Source organism: Zalophus californianus, chromosome 1 (assembly GCF_009762305.2).
Source record: "Zalophus californianus isolate mZalCal1 chromosome 1, mZalCal1.pri.v2, whole genome shotgun sequence".
NCBI classification, from domain to species: domain Eukaryota; kingdom Metazoa; phylum Chordata; class Mammalia; order Carnivora; family Otariidae; genus Zalophus; species Zalophus californianus.
The window spans coordinates 30,057,552-30,076,871 of record NC_045595.1 but is presented as its reverse complement, the minus strand read 5'-3'; the positions used below and the strand labels follow the sequence as shown (position 1 = coordinate 30,076,871).

At 37.9% G+C, this 19,320-nt stretch overlaps 1 protein-coding gene across 5 annotated transcripts; it reads right to left on the bottom strand.

The window, feature by feature from the left end:
• Positions 1-2,085: 2,085 nt before the first annotated feature.
• C1H3orf14 (chromosome 1 C3orf14 homolog) lies at positions 2,086-17,075 on the bottom strand. 5 transcript variants are annotated; one of them, XM_027587468.2, is made up of 6 exons: positions 16,949-17,075; positions 16,182-16,292; positions 15,479-15,562; positions 13,947-14,070; positions 5,229-5,303; positions 2,086-3,278 (listed from the first exon to the last, which is right to left on the bottom strand). In XM_027587468.2, the coding sequence occupies exons 3-6, from the start codon at positions 15,529-15,531 to the stop codon at positions 3,147-3,149; spliced, it is 384 nt and encodes a 127-aa protein (XP_027443269.1). In that variant the 5' UTR covers positions 15,532-15,562; positions 16,182-16,292; positions 16,949-17,075; the 3' UTR covers positions 2,086-3,146. The 5 variants fall into 5 exon arrangements, with proteins under 5 accessions (XP_027443269.1, XP_027443270.1, XP_027443273.1 ...); XM_027587469.2 differs by having other exon boundaries at positions 15,479-15,559; XM_027587472.2 differs by having other exon boundaries at positions 16,182-16,287; positions 16,949-17,024.
• Between the last annotated feature and the right edge of the window lie 2,245 nt (positions 17,076-19,320).

Here is a 19,320-nt window from a genome sequence, read left to right as displayed (position 1 = left end):
GTGGATAAGCCAAATTCATGGCCTTGTGCGCTAAATTTTATACTCTAAAACCTACCTGACGGGGCCTTACTCTTGTGATTGCAAACCCTGGTTTTTCAGCCCCACCCCCACCCCCAGGCTTGTCTCTAGTTATCTTAGAAGTGACAAAATAATCTCCAAGTAAGCTTAATTTTGATTATATCTATCTTTTTTTTTTTTTTTTGATGGAAAAGGGGATGAGGCAGAGAAGACCAAATTGTGAAGAAAGGTAAAGATTATTACAGCCCTCTAGGTCTTCAGCTGACAAGTGAAAACACCTTGCACGTAATGCAGAGGAAAAACTGTCCATTTGACCTCATTTTCATTCACACTGTTCCTAACGCCCGGGAAAGACCAGATGTCTGGTTTCTAGAGTATTGGGCTTTTCCCTAGTAAAATTTATTTTTTGAAGTTTGGAGAAAAACTGCAGCTCCTTCTGACCTTAGTGTTTTATAGTTTAATAATTTCATATACTAAAAGTGTTCCAGCATAAAATGAGCTTTGAGTATTTATGCATTTGCAGTAATCCAAGAAAGGCTGTGCAAAGAAAATCTTGAAATGACCCCTTTATTTTGAAAATCTTGTTATAAAAACCCCAAAAAATAAATTCATCGTTTTCATGAGTAAGAGGTACAATGTAGCATATGGTAAAGGCACTGAATTAGTGGGGTGGGGGACGGGCGGGTAGTATGAGTAGATGACCTTTCTTTTTCCTTGTTGATTCCTACTAAGAGCAATACAAAATATACATTAGATATGATATTTCTTTCCTCCTTACAGAAAACAATAGTTGGAAATTTCTATGTAAAGCTAATTTGCCATGAGGAATATAAAGCCCTTTAATGGGGTATCTAGGTCCCTATGGAAATTTTTTTTTTAAACATACACCATGTGGTGCAATCTGTTACAGTCTACAAGGAGGGAAGGGGGGGGAGCTCCGTGGGGGCCAGGAATAAAGTCATCTGTGGGAGTTTTTGAGGTATTCACTAGTAATGGGGGAAATGGTACAGCTAAAGCCTAGAAGTGACATCGCTTCTGCCCTAAGTCGTAACCCAGAGTATAGTAAATGTATGTTCTTTTTAGAAACTATTTAGCAAGTTAGACAAATTAGGGGAGAAAAAAACAACCTTTTCTGAGATGGTTAAACTGCTATTCATTTTGTATTTTAATCTAATCTACTGGTGATTTAATTTACAGAACTCAAAGGAAGTGTGCACTCAAATATTTGAGGATGTTAACGTATCAACCACTGTTTAATTTTGGAATGTGCCTACTTGCTTGACACAATATTTTACCATCTCAACAAATGTTTAGCCTTTTTTTCACTTGACTAAAGAGAAATAAGTTTCACATCGCTTCATTCACCTTCTTATGTGCATATGCTGGGAAAGATTGGATGTTAAAAAAAAAAAAACTTCCTCATGTTCCTTTCTACTACATCTAAATCTGTTTACCAATTCAAAGCTGCTAAAAAGCCCTGTATTCTCCTGCTAAATCAACTGGATGGCTAGAAACCAAACTGTGATGTAACAGGAAAAAAAAAATTATCAATTTATTTTCATGTCAGAACATTCTTGAGAAGGTATAAATTGTTCTGGTCTCTATGCCAGTTTTCTTTTTTCTTCCTTTCTGTCTTCCTTTTTTTTTTTTTAAGGCTTTCAGCTTTTAAGCCGATACTTTTTATAGTTCCATAACAGTTCTAATATTTTGTGACATTTTGTATTGTGACACTATAGATGAAATTGTCATCGGACTGACACTCTTTGCGGTTTATTCTTTAATTACAACTGTTAACACTGTAGAGAAGTGCGCTAATCTGCCAGCGCATATTATGAAAACAACGTTATTGTTACCCACACCAACACCCACTCAACAGGGTATTTCCAAGATGGTAGTTTAAAGGAACTTATCAGCACAATGGACGTTTCAATATAGTTTTTTAAAATTTATTTTTAAATTTTTAAAAAAGATTTATTTATTTGAGAGAGTGAGAATGAGAGAGAGACAGTACATGAGAGGGGGGAGGGTCAGAGGGAGAAACAGGCTCCTTGCCGAGCAGGGAGCCCGATGCAGGACTCGATCCCGGGACTCCGGGATCATGACCTGAGCCGAAGGCAGTCGCTTAACCAACTGAGCCACCCAGGCGCCCTGTTGTTGTTGTTGTTTTTTTTTAAAGCTTGTCCTACTGTCTTCATGTAAAAATACACACCAGTTTGAAATTTTTAAACTCTTGAATTGTAATGAACATAGACTCCCCTTACTAGCAGGAGCTGCCTCTATAATCAGAAAAATTGAAAAAAAAAAAAAATCTTTTTGAGTGCTCCAGCAGTGGAGGACCAAGGAACCGCAAAGCTTTCTGATAGTTGTTTCAGAAATAATGAAAACAGGAGAGGGAAGGGCAAGTTTCAAGATGAAAAGATGAGAGGAGTTACTTGCATTCACAGGGTTGGTAGTCCTTAAATAACCAAGTCAAAATCCAATAACCATTCCCAGCTCTAATAGGTGACCTTTTCAGGACTAGTCTGAGCCCCCCTGAAACTGGCTACTTCTTGAATGCTTTGTAGTTTAGTTCTTTCCTCCAGAACCTTCAGAGGTTTGATTTTCTATGTGGGACAAAATCCCATGAATCCATTGTCTAATAAATACTATACTGAAGCAGTTAAAGACCTCTATTTTTTCCATTTGTTAAAAGGGCCAACAGCCACTTGGATCCTGTGCTGAACCCAATCCCCATAAAAAAATAACCAAAACGATTCTAGAAAATGTAAAATCAGAACAACCAGTATTCACTGTTTAGATGAGAATGACAATAAATGATTTTTTAAAAAAAATGACACACACAACACTTATTTAGCGACTTACTTAATAAACAGTCCACTTTTCAATATTAGCTCTTAACACTTCCATGGGATTGGCAGAAAGCAAATTTGTGACCCTGAAGTAATAGTAGGTCTCAAAGTGATAGAACCTGAGACTTGTCAGCCGATTCTCCTATCTTCATGTCATTGAGGAGGTATTGGGACAATATGAACATATTCGATTCCTAAGGTACCCAAAATGACCCACATATTCTTTAATATTCAGCTGTACTAAACAGGTTTTTTTGAAAAGAGTATGTGAAGATGTTATCACTGCGCCTCATTCTGAACGGTATTTTCTGCTTCATTTTCATTTTCAACACCGATAGGATATGGTGCTCTTCCTAAAAGAAACTGTTCCCATTTGGGAATATATTCTTCTACTGATGCCCAGTAAAGAGTCTGGAAAAAAAACAACATCCAAAAGTAAAAAAGCATATCAAGCAATTGAACTTGGCTCTTCATAATAGTCTAAATGTTTATTCACTGAAGTGTGTGTGTGCGTGTACATACACACATATACGTAGAATGCACTTCCTCTACAGAATATTTTATGTTAATTTTAGAAAGAAATCTGGCTACTTACTAGTGTTAATTTTCAAATTTCTCAGTAAAACCAGAGCCTGGCAGAATTACAGGTTATGGGATTTTATTGTGATTTTACACGCCCTCTTGTGGCCAACCGTGTGATTATTACCGGTGGTATCATTTATGGCTACAATCATTAAATGTTTTTGTTTTTACTCTTCCAAATTCCATACCAAGTGATTACCCATACTAAAATTATTATAATGAAATGATTAGACATGAACGACTGCTTTTTAGCTGACATAAAAAGATTTCACCTGGGATAAGATGAGGAAATGAAACATAACCAGTATGTTATAGTACAGGATTTAGGTAAATTGACTCCTTAATTATATGGGGAAAAACACTTAAAATATGCATCCACTATATCTATTAGAAGAGCACTCGATATGGTAAAATGTCATTTCTTCCCAATTTTTTTTTCTCTTTTTGGTATACGGAGAAAATAATACTAATATCATGTAACCATTTTTAATTCCGGTAACTCGGAAGTGGAGACACTGTATTATTGGCCCGACACGAGCAAGTCTATAAGCTATAAAAGCTCAGGCAAGATCACCATATAATATCTACAAGCTTTGATGTTTTTTTGGGTGACTGCCCTAAGGAGGCCAAAGAAAAGTAAACTGCCAAAAGCTCTGTATCCTAGGAGGGCATTTTAGATTGTATCATCACTATCAATCTCATTTTGGGGAATTCAGCCAAAGAATTACATGGCATTAAGAGCATGTAAGGATTCACTTTGCACATTAACAAGGCACAGGAGTTCTGAAAGTTGAAATTGTGAGTTCTACATATCTGCCCATCTGTGCATGTGGTCTGAGAAATAGCCTGACACACTTAAAACAGAGGTCATCCTGCTGTGCAAGACTAGCTGAGAAAAATACCAACCAAGGCCTGTGGTTGGGAGTTTCTCCACCATTCACGGCTGGATTAACCCCTATTGTGTGGGCCCCGTATAGGCCAGAGTAAGGTATTGGAGAATTCAACAAAGAAAAAGACATGCCCAGGGCACAACTTTGTACCACTGTTCTTTCTATCCTTGATCACTGGCTTTCCTTATTACTCTAGATGACACAGAAAATTGAAGGGCAAATTCTCAGCCTTTAATTTTGAGTCTATTCAACATCCCTGCTTAGGCAGCAAGCAAAACTGTATTTGAAAAAGGTCATTAAGAATATAAAATTAAACTGTTCTATATGTAGTAAATTTTCTTTCATCACAGATATATTCATATACCAAATAGGGTTTATTTTTGCCAACAGTCTTCCCAATCTGTTCTTGAACTGAGCAAAATAAAACAGACAAAAGCCACACTATGCTGCATGATAATATGCATTTAAATAGCTTTGGTTGAAATTTGGTGAAGGGACCGAACTGCTAACATTAGCCAACAGGAAAAGCACTTTGGTTAGGCATGCTGTCATCTTAAGATTTAGTGCATACTGTCTACTGTCCGTTAGGGTTTAACAAGATAGGTGTTTCTAGATGAAAAGATAGAGGATTTTATAAAATTTTCACTTGATAAATTTTTAAAAATCAAGATGCTTCTCAATTACCTACTGTGTAAAAAGCACAGCACTGTGGACATGGAAGGATCAATCAGATGCATCTTATATTTATATTATATATTATATAATATATATTATATATATTTTATATTTAATAAATAAGTCTGGGAAATACACATAACCACAATTAATTTATAACGTACTACTAACAGAATGGGGTCTCTCCTATACATTTGTTCTTTAAGATTCTCACCTCAAGAGAAACCACCTCTGGTGATGGAATTGGGTGAATCCGGGTCTGTAGAGACTTTTCTGCTGCTTCTATATCCTATAATAGGTATCAGTGTTTTAGAAACAAAATGTATTTACGTAACACATACAAATGGCACCTGTAATAGCAATGTCTATATCCCAAATCTCAACTCTTCTCTGGATATACAGTCTGAACTGAAGGAAGGTCATTGAAATAGGAGGACTGATCATTACTTAATCAGTTTCAATAGAGAAAGCAGCGTTTCTTGTTTTAAAATAAAAAGTGGGGGTGGGGTGTGTAGGACTTTCAAGATCTTCCTTTTCATTTAAAATAGTAAATGCTAATAATTCTGGCAAAAAGGACTTTCTTCCAAAACTGCTCAGGACACTAACTTAGCTCTAAGACCATTAAAAATAGCCAGATGGATAAAATGGTCAAATATTCAGATACTAAAAACAGTCAGATAGTCAGCCCCACACTGAGCTAACCTTACAAGTGAAGAGTTCTAGTCCAGATCATGCAAATGGTGTATTAGTGTCACACATTTCATCTGTTCAGTATTCTATTTTTTAATTTTATGCTTATGCAAATCCTCCACATACTCAAAAGAAAGTCAGTGAGGTACCTCAGTACTTTGGGACAAGAACCTTTTCACTGGACTCTAGATTTTTGGGACTCAATTTCTGGGGCATTCTCGATGGCCAGCTTTATGGCTGGGTCGTACCTCATTCAGCTGATGACATTTAAGGCCTGTGCTTTAATCTGTAGTGTGACTTGTGGGTGTGTGCATTTTCTCTTACGGTTGTAGAAATGCAGGGGTAATTACACTTAATGCTTACCCGGGTAAAAATGTAACCTCGATATGTGGATGAAGTACAGGCCCAGAAATGTAGGACTCTCTAAGTTGTTAGTGAAACACTGGAGCTCTGTTTCATGCTCCCCAAATTGGCACCTATGTTGTCTAGTGCTTGCTTATGTTTGTCAAGTTCACAGAGGCCTTGGCTGGAGGCCGTGTAAATTTTGTCTCTCCTTTGAGCTCAGTGAGTTGATCAAAAAGAGAAAGTTCTCTGATCCATGTACAAGCATTGGAGCAATCTAAGTACAGGGCTGTTGGACAGACGGAGAGAGATGGAAAAGGACGTGGGAGTGGGGTGTGAAGAATCCAATGCTGAACAGGAGAAAAGAGCGAGCAGATGGCAGTGGCGGGAGCAAGGAATGGGTGTGAAATGTAAAAGGGAAAAACAGGAAATTCCCTAAAGGGACTCCCCAAAGTTGCACAACCATTAATGCACCTGCTGTCTTGAAGGTGATTTGAAGGGGAAAACCGTCAATTTAGGGATAAAAAGCCCATCTATTAGCAACGTCTATTCCCTACCAGAAGTTTACGGCCAAGACGCACGCTAAAGAGCTTTTGATGCCAATGCTACAACAGATAGCGAAGATTAACTCTTCTGTGATTGCACTGAGATTTTACAAGGTCCTGGGAAGATTATTTTTTACTCTCATAAACCAAGCAAACAACAGACTCACGACTCCACTGACATCATTATAAGAACAGTGGTACGTTTATTGCTGGTGGTAGATCTAGGTACCACTGGCACCTGCAGACGAGATGATAAACACTTCTCTTAAAGACCAGAAAATAAGGCTATTGGCTCCCTCTCCCAGAAGAGCAGATTTGCAGTGGAAGAGTAGGTACGAGCAGGGAGCTGGGGCCTGGTAAAACAGGCCTGTGGTTAGTAACTTGACAGTCATCGCTACAGCCTGTCGGCAAGGGATTATCACCCCTCCAAGGGAACTTCTTTCGTAAGTGAGATTTTACTTTCTTCGATGTTTTGCTTACCTCTCTGACTCCTACTTCTCTCTCTCCTTAGCTGGCTCCTTTTTCTCTTCTTAATCCTAAGTGTGGGCTTTCTAAGATTTGTGACATCTGTCCTCCTCTTTTTACTTTTTCTCTTTCCAAGACTGTCTCTTATCTAGCTTCAGCTATTCATGTAGAGGGATGGGTAACTTTTCTTCCCGGCCCTTATTTCTCAACCTAATAAAACTAAACTCCCCGTATTCCTCCTGAGGGTTCTGAACGTACAGCAGTCGGAGTTCTACTCCCCCAGACACCTACGCTTGTATCTTCTACCTTCAGGTGTTCTTTCTCCCTAACACTTAAAACTTCAAAAGGTCCGCAGACGATTCCCGCAGGACGTCCCCGCTAGCCTGTCCATGCCATTCTCAGTGCTGGGGTCTTATTATCACACTCACTGGTTCAACAGATATGTACTTGGACTGCGTCTCATTTTACTTCCACCACATATGGAATTGATTAGTTTTTCTAAAATTACTACTTTAAATATGTCTTTACACAGATTAAAAAAAAAATAGAGACCCACTACACAGAGGATAAAGTATGAATTCCTTAGCCTGACTGAAAAATCTCTGCCTTCTGTGGCGAGTCATATCCCATTACTTCCAATTAGGAACCTTCTGTTTGACTATATGCTGCCAGAAGGTACGGACTGTCTCATACAATCTTTAAGCATCCGAGAATCTAACGAAGTGCAGGGTATGTACCAAACACTTAAATAGTCATTATATACACAAATGACTGAGGTGTCAAAAGTTTCCGGAGTATAAATGAAAAAACTTAAAAAAAAAAAATTACCCAAGGGGGTGAGGGGAGAAAAGAAAAGTAGATGAAGCGAGGCCAGGCTCACCTGACTGGACCTTGTTATCTTGTCTTCTAGATCTGCCGCCAGGCCGTTTAAAAATTTATACTGTTACAGAACAAATGAAAAAAGCAATCCCTAAAAATTAAAAACAAAAGGAAACAAATCTAACTGCCATCTAGTTGGTGGCATAACCACATCAAGAAAAAGTACATCAGGTGGTCTTAGAACACAGTATTTTGACTGAGCATCTGTAGTGAGATCTACCCCAAGGACAAAAAGCGTCATGGAAAGTATCTGACTGAAAGCCATACTCAGTAATCATATTGTTGCTGGCAGTGCTGTCTCTATCGTGGGATAAAGTAAATGAGTAGTTATGTTAGCACTGGAAAATGATTTAGGAACTGAGATTTTTGGTTTGAGGGGGGAAAAAGAGGTAAAAGATTGATGATTTTAAGTTAAAAGTCTTACAGTCATGTAATCAAATGGAATTATTGATAGGAGCTCTTGATGAATTTTGTCTTTAAAAACAAGTTGTAATAAACATCCCTAGAGCCCACATTAAGGGCTCTAAACATATATTCCCATCAAAAGGATCCAGGGCTTCTTGGAGCAATGGCCAATTCTAGGTCTAAGCAGCAAATGATGGCCTGGAAGATATCACAGAGTCAGAAAGAAAGAAAACAATCAAAGCATGCTAAGATCATGTCAGAGGCATTCAGGAGCTAACATGGGGGCTCCCACTTGGTAAAAATGGGACAATTTGAGCATCACTGGGAATACAAATTGAAGTGGGTCGAGATCTTTCAAATCACAGACGTATTTAAGAGCATCAACATCTAATTGGTCACTTCTGGAGAATACTAGAGAACCAACCTATTTTTGGAAAATTAAGTACAGAGAAAGAATCAAGCACTGATCATGCTTTTTCCTATATGAAGTGTAACCGAATAATTGATGAGGGGACGTTTATCTTCTTATAAATTATCAGCAATTGAATGAGAAGGAACAGAGGAATGTGAATATCACTTTTTGCGACCCCTAATGAACATATCTAGGCCATGATCATCAGTGACTGCTAACATTCCAGAAAGAGAGACAACCAGGCATTACAAAGTGTTCTTTCCCAAAACATTGAACCTGAATCTGATCAGGCCTCTAGATCTGCACTGTTAATGTAATATCCATTAGGCTCAGTGGCTGCTGAGCACTTGAAACGTGGTAAGTCCGAATTGAGGAGCCCTGTAAATGTAAAATACACACTGAATTTTGAAGGCTCAGTGAGGAAAAAAACATAAAATATTTACTAACTTTTAATAGTTACATTTGAAATATGAAATTAATTTTAATACATTTCATTTAATCTGTGTCTTTTAACTTTATTAAAAGTGGCTACTAGGGGGGTGCCTGGCTGGCTCAGTTGGGAGGAGCATGGGATGCTTGATCTTGGGGTCATGAGTTCGAGCCCCACGCTGGGTGTAGAGGTTACTTAAATAAAAACTTAAAAAGTTGTTACTAGAAACTTAAAATTACTTGTATTATGTTTCTGTTGCCTAACACAACTTCTATCAATTTATGGGAATTACAGGGAACAAAGGAACCTACTAAGTGATACCTCAGCAATGTAATTAGTAATATTCAGAGTGTGGGAAACTAGGAGAAATGAGCCAATTCCTTCAACAAATTAAAAGGGGGTTAAAAAAAGCAGAGGGAACTTTAGAGATTTGAGAGACCTATCAGTCAATTACGTACTAGACTTTATTTGGATCTGGATTCAAACAAATGTAAAAACAGGTTAATCAGGGAGATCTGAATCCTGACTGAAACTTTGAGGAATTATTGTTAATTTCTTAGACAGATCATGGTATTGCGATTGTACTCAAAATAGCCCTTATCTTTGGGTGAAAAACACTGATGAAAAAGACGTGATATTTACAGAGTAAACAATGTGATGTCTGAAGATTAGCTTCAACATCATTTGACGGGCTGCAGGTGAAGGTGATGAGTGTAGATGAAACAAGATGGGCTGTGTTTTGAAAATTATTGAATCTGGGTGATAAGCACATGGAAGTACATTCTTCTATTCCTCCTTCCACATAGGTTTGAAATATTTCGTAACAATTAAAAAACAAGTTTCCGGGATGAATGGTGATACAAATGTTACTCTATGGCAGGATGCAGCAGCCTCTGTAAATGAGTTGACTCGTGATTAGGAAAGGTAAACTATGAGCACAAAAAGTCATGTACTGAGATTTCTTTCTTTCCCCCTCCCTAGACATGTCCCTTCCTCCTAACCCAGCAATATATATTTTCCTATAAATATATACAGTGAAGCCAGCCATAGCTGGACTGGGTTTAATCTTTTAATCTGCTGAAGGGACAATTTCTGGGATTGAAAAAAGAAGATCCTAAAGCATGAGATACAGGGTCCTTGCTTCAAGGAACCCTTATGCATTCATTAAACTCGCTCTTCACTGAACTGGAGAAAGGAGTGTGAGGAGGAAAGAGGAGAGACTGGGTCCTGTAAATCACTGGCCCTGGGGGTGGGGTGGGGGGGTGCAGTTTGTTGAAGGCTGTAACTGTCAGCTTCCCCAAGAAGGCCTCCAGGACACGCCGTTAGGTCTAATCTGCTGTGGCACACTACCATTCGTTCTCACCCTGGAACGTTTGTCCAGCTTCCTCATGAGGTGATGCTCACTACCACAAGATTGCCTTTTTGGGTTAAACTAAATTTTACTGGTTGGGGGTGGGTGGGATGGGGAAAGAGGTCGAATAGATGATAGTTTACCTCATGGAAGTATTTATAGAAACAAAATTCTTTCTCTTCCAAATCTGTACCAATCATGTTTGTTTTTAAAAGGCAGACACATTTTATTTTATTAATGTAATAGGGAAACTAGCAGAAACTAACAATCCATTATCATCTGTGATATTTACTGACTAAACCCTCAATTTGAGTTTTCCTCACTACTTAAATTCATGTCCATTCTTTTACTATTATGCTTGAACCTTTGGGATTAGTCTTTTTGTTATTGTTTCCATCTTTAAAACATTCTTTTATTTTTCCAAATATATTTAGAGAAATTTTGTTGTGTTAGATGCAGATTTTGGTGGGGCTATTTTTAAATCTAAAAATAACACTGTGACTACTGATTTTAGAAAAATAATAGTTTCCCCATCAGGATTAAGGCATGTGTCTCCATTTAAATTTTAAATCTCCCATTGAAGTTAAGAATTATCTCTATACCAATCATGCATATTCCTTGTTTAGAGCATTCCCAAGTATTTTATAATTTCATTGCTAATGTGAATGTGATTTCATATTTTCCATTTGTATATACAGGATTGTTATAGATTTTTGAATGGTTACATTTTATCTGTTAATTTTACTCAACTCATGATATACCAGTTTTAAACAACTTTGGCTTTGCTAAGTATATGGCCTCATCAGTTAAAAATACTAGGGTTATATCTTTCCAAAAATTAAAGCTCACTCCATGTTAGTGTTTCTTATATTAGAGCATCTAAATAAGGTCAAATAATGGATGGTAATAGAACTTATACTTATTTTGTTAGTATCTTTATAGGAATGTTTCCAAGTTGCAGTGGAACCATTTTTAAAGTGTATTCTGTACCTAAGTACATATCTTGATGTGACTGAACCTGTTCTCGACAGGGAGGGGGTATTAAGAGTAGTCACTTTATGGTTTCCTCTTCTCTAAATTAGGAGATCAGCGCAGTCAGCGGTTTTCACCATCCCTTAGATCACAACAGAACAGGCAAGGAGGGGCTGAATGGATGGGCCTTTGGCCAAAGCAGGTCCACTTTGACCTATTTTAAATCTTTGAAAAAAACTTTTTATGCTTAAAAAAAAAAATTAAAGCCTTAAGTGAAAATCTAATCTATGTGCTTTTTAAAGTTTCTCCCACCTGAAAATTCTGTGATCAAGTCCTATTTAGGTCACTTTCATTATAACCTCTATGGTAGAGCCCTTAAAATTAGTTCCAAAGTTTAAAACAAAATAATAAGAGGAAAAAAGCAGGATTAAAAAAATTGCATATACAAATATTCAAAGTATGTTTAAAAAAAGGGAAGAGACTGCATGTCTTATAAGCAAGCACTGTATCTGGGATATAAGAGCTCAGTAAATGCTTACTAAAAGACTAAAGGGAAATATACAAAAACATTAATTTCAAGCTGGGTGGGATGATATGGAAAGTATGCTATTTCATCTTTTTGGCTCTTTCCACCTTTTTACAGTGAGACTATATTACTTTTATAATCTGGGGAAAAAACACCATCCAAACTTGTTTCTAATGACTATGAAACTAGGTTCATTATCTTCCTTCCAGATATGGCAATGATTTCTTAGCTATTCTCCTTAAATCTAATCTCTCCATTCTGCAAATCACATTGCATCTAAATAGGAAGTGAATCTTTCTTAAATACCCATATGCTTCTTATATAAGTCTCTATTTTTCTTTTGCTCTAACACTTTTAGTACTGTATTATCCCTATATACCAGGTCTCAACTTCTTCAGTTGGTCTCACAAAACATATCCAACCTTGTTTCCCATAACTTTACAAGCTAGTTAGCTCAGGGTCCCATGGACACTAACAGGGCTACTCATTCTTCTGGTCTTGATTCTTCTGTAAGAATGCAGTGGAATATTTTGCATTCTGCCTATTCAAATACAGCTCCAGCTTAGTTTCCCTTCTCAGACTTGTTAGGATATTCTAGCTTTCGGTGATTTTTTTTTTTTTTATACGTACTTCTAAAGTGCTAAGGATTCCACATAACTTAATGTTTGATCAACTAAGGTCTCATGTTGTGTGTGACAACCTTATGTCATCAGTTAAGCCTGTTAGCTATTTGATGTAAAGAACTCTGAATTATTTTGTTAACTCCACTCTCTGCTCAGAACTAGCTCGGTAGTAAGGCCCCTCTGGGCTTTCACCAAATACTTGCTCACTAAAAGGAAGATAATTGAAAAATCCAAATAGTACCTGTACTTGTTGCAGGTAAGTAGCGATCAAGCCTTCAAGGCTTCTAATTTAGTTTTTCTGACTTGTCACAGCAAATTCCAGATTATCCTATATATTTCCATTTAAAAATAAATATTGCAAACACCATTGGGCAAGTAAGACATATGGCAACATAGAATGCTTTGGTAGCACTATGGCTGTGACTTAAATTACTGTGGATCAAACTGCCAGAAGCTGAGAAGATAACTGAATTTTCCTCTTCCTTTATCCTTTAGTGACTACATAAGATAACTATATCATGCCTATCGATGAAAATATTTAACAATAAAAAACTGAAAACACTGCTTTATAACTTAAATAATATAGCCTTCCTCCCAAATGTTTTAGTCATAGGATCTCTTGGAAGCTTGAATGGAAGCAAACTTTAGGGTTTTAATTATGGATGAAGCCATACAATTCTGGAAGCAAAGTATAGCAAGCAGCCAAAAATGTTACACATATGATTTTACTCCAAATGGGCACATTGGCCAAATGGTGGGGCCCTGCGCAATCACATACTTTGACCACCTCCTCCATCACTATCAAGAGAGATCTGGGAAATCTGTTATCTTAGATATGAATTCTGCGTGCTGACTGTGGCCCCAGTAGGGCAAAATCAAATTGTTCTTGTTTTTATGATGTTAAATAGTTTTGAGTTGGATCTAAAAACATTATAGGTACTTCATAGGGTTTTAGGATCTCCCTATAAATAAAAGATGATGGAAGATGGAAAGTTACATCTTGTATTTATTACTTCTTGCACAAAGGTGACCTTTAAATTTCTTCTATGGTCATGGGTTCTTCTGGTTGATTAAAAACACTTAAGTTAAACAAACTTCCTTTTATTTTTCATTTAAAAAAGAATCCATATGCAATGTATCCAACTAACATGGGTTTGAAAACTAGATGGTACTTCATTAATTGTATTTATTACTCAAAACAAAGTATATATATCAAAATTATGAAATTCACTTAAAACCTTTTTTTGCAAAGGTGGGAAGAAAATCTTTATACTTAAGTCATGGAAACTTACCATTAAAAGACCAAGGTTCCTTTTAAAAGCAGTCTCAGCTGCTTGCATCTGAGATGCCTTTTCCTTGTTTTTGTCTATAAATTTATTCTCCATTTGTTGAAGTAACATTACTCTTTGTGATACTCTAGAAAAAAATGAAGATTATATAAAGTTTTTCTTAAAAGGGTTCATTTTTTGCTTCACTAACAAAAAAATTTGTTTCTTAATTGTACCTCACTTCAAGTTCAACCTATATTGAAAACCAATTATTATGTCCATTAATAATACAGTGGAAAACTTAGATAGTTCAATAAGTCTTAAATCTGGGTAAAATTATTCTTATTTTCATTAACATATCTATCGTAAGTACATGCTTCTGTTTTTTTAGCCTCTATGGTCTTTGCAATTATTTTAGAGTGTTAAAAACATGTTTTAATTTTTGGTGAAAATGCAAACTGTAATACATATCCCTTTGTACACATACTTATATATACCTCCCCACACACATACATTGATATAACTTGCTATACGAAACCTTCTGCTTAACACTTCAATACCCCTGAATCTCATGTTACACATTTAGAATTGCGCTAAACTTCCATATGTTTGAAGAAGCAATAAAAATATTTTTTTCCTCTTTTTCCAAGAGAAAGATGATGGTTCCATATATGAGTGAGAGGCTGTGTGTATGTATGCATACTCACAACAAGGTGAAACAGTAATTGAAGAAAGATGTAAAAAGTTGTAATTAAATTATCAAACTACTTTGTTATATATAATATACTTTAAAAATTTCTCATTGGTCAAATGCTCATTTTACAAGTTTTTTTGGTCCCCTTAAATGATGGATTAAAAAAATGTCAGACGATAAAAAAACACATGTGGTATATATAACAGTCTAACCACTTTCCAGATAGTTGTGGAGATTCTTAAGAAATGCTATGTTTCAGAGGGCTGTTCTTGAGGGTAGCATTAAAATTGAGTAATTTCAACATTTTTATAAGGGCAAGATCTTAGAAAGCCAAGGAAGAGGGCCTGGTAATTAATTAAAGGAAAACATGAGAGCCCACAGAAAGAGGTAGAGAAGGTTAATATCAAGTATAAGTGCAGGATTTGTTATGTAATTTGCAAGGCCTAATGCAAAGTGAAAATGTGGGGCTCCTTTAAAAAAAAAACTATTAGAAATTTCAGGACAGCAACATTAGAGCATTAAACCAAGTACAGGGACTGTGAGTACATAGGCCTCATACTCATGGAGCCTGCCCTGGGTAAGAGGTATACAGAAGTCCATTAAATATCAGTGAGAAACCTAGAAAGGTGAGAAGGGTGAATTTATCTAGATAATAGTAAGAATTGTAAGAGAACATGACTATACCTTTTAATCTTTGTTATTAAGAGACAGTGACATTCCCTAACACCAAAATCTCTCAAGTGTCAGAAAATTCAAATGACGCACTTCCAGACTTAAGTCTTCTGTGCACACAATATTTCACTAACAAAGCCGGTACAATTTATTCATTTAGATAAGCCTTAAAAAAAAAAAAAAAACTTACATTTCTTCATGTCTTTTAGACAGGCGAATTTCTTGAGCAAACAAGGACGTCATCTTTAGTCAAAGCTGCCTTATAAGCTTTCTGCTAAATAATAAAAACATTTAAAGTTACTTTAATGTTCTCAGCTTTACAGCAGTTGATTGTTTTATTACCTCAACCCACTGGTTCTCTCAGAAGAGAAAAATAAAAATTGAGATATAATGATGTATAAAATGAAAGAATGCATTTAAAACCATTTTTATTTATGATGCAGTTTTCCATATGCCAGACGCAGCCAAAAACACCATGAATCAGGTAAACTCAACATATTTCACATTTCCTCCTCTTAACTTCCTCACACTTTAACCTTAATTTGCATTGAAAACAAACAAGCAGCTGGTACTAAGACTAGTAAACATTTTATTGAATCAACAGAAAGAAAAAAATCCACTCTGTAAAATTCAACACAGGAATACCATCCCTTATGCATGTGCACACACACATAGAAAGGCAAACAAGTATAAGAACCAACTGGAAACTCATGGTCTTTCCTTTATTGGAAGACTGCCCAGTTCTACCATCTCTTTTCCAAATAAGAAAGTATTTTTCATGTATAACTGGCGGGGAAAAGCCCAGCTGGTCTCTTCACCTTACCCTGGGTGTTCAGGACTTCCATTTGGGGAGTTTAGGGAAGCCCATTTTAACGGCACATGAGCAAGCTCACCTTGACTGAAGAGCTTGGGCCAATACAGATAAAGATCAAGTGACGTGCTTTGAAGGCTCAGAGCCTGAAGGCAAATCATCTGGTTGCCTGCAAAAGCTGAAGGTGACTGTCCTAAGGGAGAAAAAACAGGAATGAAATTCTTTTCCTGAAGCGAAGCACTGGCTTTCCTAAATTTTATGATTTAAACACTGTCGCTAATCTCTGAGCGTCCAGCGCTGAGAGACTGAGCTCTTCCTTCATTGCACATACATGGAGGTGTAGGGCACTGAGCCCAGCCAAGGGCAAGGAAACACTGTCCTGCCCTCAAGGGGTTTCCTTCTAAAGGAAGCAATGTCTTGCGTTCAGCACCGAGGACAGCAATCGCTCGCCAGCTTGCCCGCAAGGATCTAGTTACAGATACTTATCCTCTAAGATCACTACGGACCAATCGTCACCGCCTTCCTCCCCCTTTCGAATGCAGCGTCAAGGAAATCTCGGAAAGTTAGTCCACGGTAACTTCTTTTTCCGTCACGCCCCCCATCAGCACTCCAGACAAACCCCAAGATAAATTCTGCCTTTCGAACCAAAGATCGCACGGTTTCAGAGTCCTCAACCCTGCAACCACTCCAACTCCCTGCTTATATCCAGAGGACTCACGACCTTTCCTCATCACCCCAGCTCTTCCCCCTCTAACAACATTCTCCTCAGCGGCCCTGCGAGCACCTGCGCTGCTCTCGGACGGTCAGGGCGCCCACCGGCCGGCCGTAACGCGGTGGGACTTCACTCACCCAGTCGCACTCGGACCTTATCCGTAAAGGCGCCTGCTACGCCGGGTCCCAACACAGGCCTGGGCGTGGTCACGCCACCATCTTTGCGCACGCGGGACGAGGTGACGCAATCACGTCGCTATAAAAGGCGGGCCTCTGGCGCGAAAGGTGACGGTGCTGCGCTCAGCGGAGAAATTCCCCAAGCGGTCGTTCCGAGCCCTACGAAAGTGCCTGGTGGTAGCTCAGTTTCGAGGCCTTTTAAACTGAGACCGGAATATGCTTTAGAGAGGGAAGCTAGAATGTCACAGAATATGGAAATAGGGAAAAATCCTTCAAAGTACTCCAGAGTGTTTGAATGGTCTGCACAGTCAGTAAAAGCTCCTTGCTTCAGAGAGCTTCACCCCGTTTGTCAGGTGCAGAGCAGAGCCCCTGCCCGCACCCCCATAGGGACAGTGATATCGATCGTGGACGTTTTGAGGGGTTTGCGTGCGTCGGTGAATTACCTCAGCCCTTCCCCTACAACACCTGGTGACGTAGGTGCTATCATCCTCTTTTTTTTTTTTTTAAAGATCCTTTTATATTTTATTATTTTTTTTATTGTGTTAATCATCCTACATTACATTAGTTTTTTCCTTTAAATTTTTTATTATGTTAATCACCATACATTACATCATTAGTTTTGGATGTAGTGTTCCATGATTCATTGTTTGTGCATAACACCCAGTGCTCCACGCAGAACGTGCCCTCTTTAATACCCATCACCAGGCTAACCCATCCCCCCACGCCCCTCCCCTCTAGAACCCTCAGTTTGTTTTTCAGAGTCCATCCTCTCTCATGGTTCGTCTCCCCCTCTGATTTTCCCCCCTTCATTTTTCCTCTCCTGCTTTTTTTTTTTTTTTTTAACATATATTGTATTATTTGTTTCAGAGGTACAGGTCTGTGCAGCACTCACTATAGCACATACCCCCCCAATGTTTATCACCCAGCCACCCCATCCCTCCCACCCCCCACCACTCCAGCAACCCTGTTTGTTTCGTGAGATTAAGAATTCCTCATATCATTGAGATTGTATGATACATGTCTTTCTCTGATTGACTTATTTAGCTTAGCATAATACCCTCCAGTTCCATCCATGTCGTTGCAAATGGCAAGATCTCATTCCTTTTGATGGCTGCATAATAATCCATTGTGTATATATACCACATCTTCTTTATCCATTCATCTGTCGATGGACATCTTGGCTCTTTCCATAGTTTGGCTATTGACTATCATCCTCTTTTGATAGAAGAGCAAACCAGCATGGTCGTTTATTTAGGTCGGAGCTTGAAGTCAGCAGAGCCTTGAAATTTCTCACAGGCCTCAGGTCACACACTTGGGAATAATCCATTAGTGCTGTAAATTGCGTTCTTAAACCTTTTTTTCCCTTTGAAATAACTTGGTGAGGCACAAAGTACTATTCTTAATTTCAGATGTAGAAACTGAGATTCAAGAGAGGTTAAGTTTTCTTCCTACAGGTTACTGAGTTGGTAAAGGGCCAAGTGCTAGGACTCCAGTCCAGGTGTCTTTTATTTCTTAAATCCCAGAATATCTACATGAAACTCCTCTCCTGCTTCGGGACTACGGCACTTCATGCGTCTTTTGCTTGGAAAGGCTGTTCCCCAGAAAGCCATATAGACTGAGTGCCTCATCTTTCAATGCTACTTCTTTGAAGAAGAGTTCCCTGGACCTTCAGTGTAAGATAGCAACCTCCATTTCTTTTCTCTCTGCCCTCCTTCTCTTGCTTGGTTTTTCTCCAGAACACACTGTTGAACACATTTTACAATCACTTGTTCATATGTTTGTCAGTGCACTCCTACTAGAATTCGAACATCCTAAGAAGTATTTTTGATTATTTGCTGCTGTATCCTCAGCAACTAAAATGGCCTTGAAATAATCTTGGATGGAAATTCCATAATAATTTAAGAGAGGTCTGTCTTCAGTTCATAGGACCTTTGATTTAGCTCTTCCACAGCCTTAGTAAAGAAGAAAAACAGACCTTTGAATGGGTTGCATGAAATAGAAAACAAAGAAGCTGCACATTAAAGCATGTGTATGTTGTTTAAAACAAACTTTGTTCCTCTCCCTGCTTTATGTAAGTTTGCATAGTGACACAATTGGGACAAACCCAGTCCTTTTAACTTTGAATCTAGCTTCTTTAGGTTATTGTCTGCCCTAGGAATGAATCAAGGAATACCTTGGAATTTTCTTGCAACTTTTAGGAGAATGGTAATCAGGAATACCTCACAGACACTTAGAGGTTGTCTAGATAGACTGTGATAATACATCTTATAGCATCCCAAAAAAGTACTTTCCACTTAAAGATCTGCTGTCATAGCTCCCATCTTCATGACAGC

What these genes read in the sequence shown, in the direction of transcription:
- C1H3orf14 (XM_027587468.2), bottom strand. Translation starts at nt 15,531, where the DNA reads ATGACGTCCTTGTTTGCTCAAGAAATTCGCCTGTCTAAAAGACATGAA. An exon ending in TCTAAAAGACATGAAGAAAT is followed by an intron (nt 14,071 to 15,478) that starts GTAAGTTTTTTT and finishes ATTTTTTTCTAG; the next exon opens with AGTATCACAAAGAGTAATGT. An exon ending in GGAACCTTGGTCTTTTAATG is followed by an intron (nt 5,304 to 13,946) that starts GTAAGTTTCCAT and finishes TACCTATTATAG; the next exon opens with GATATAGAAGCAGCAGAAAA.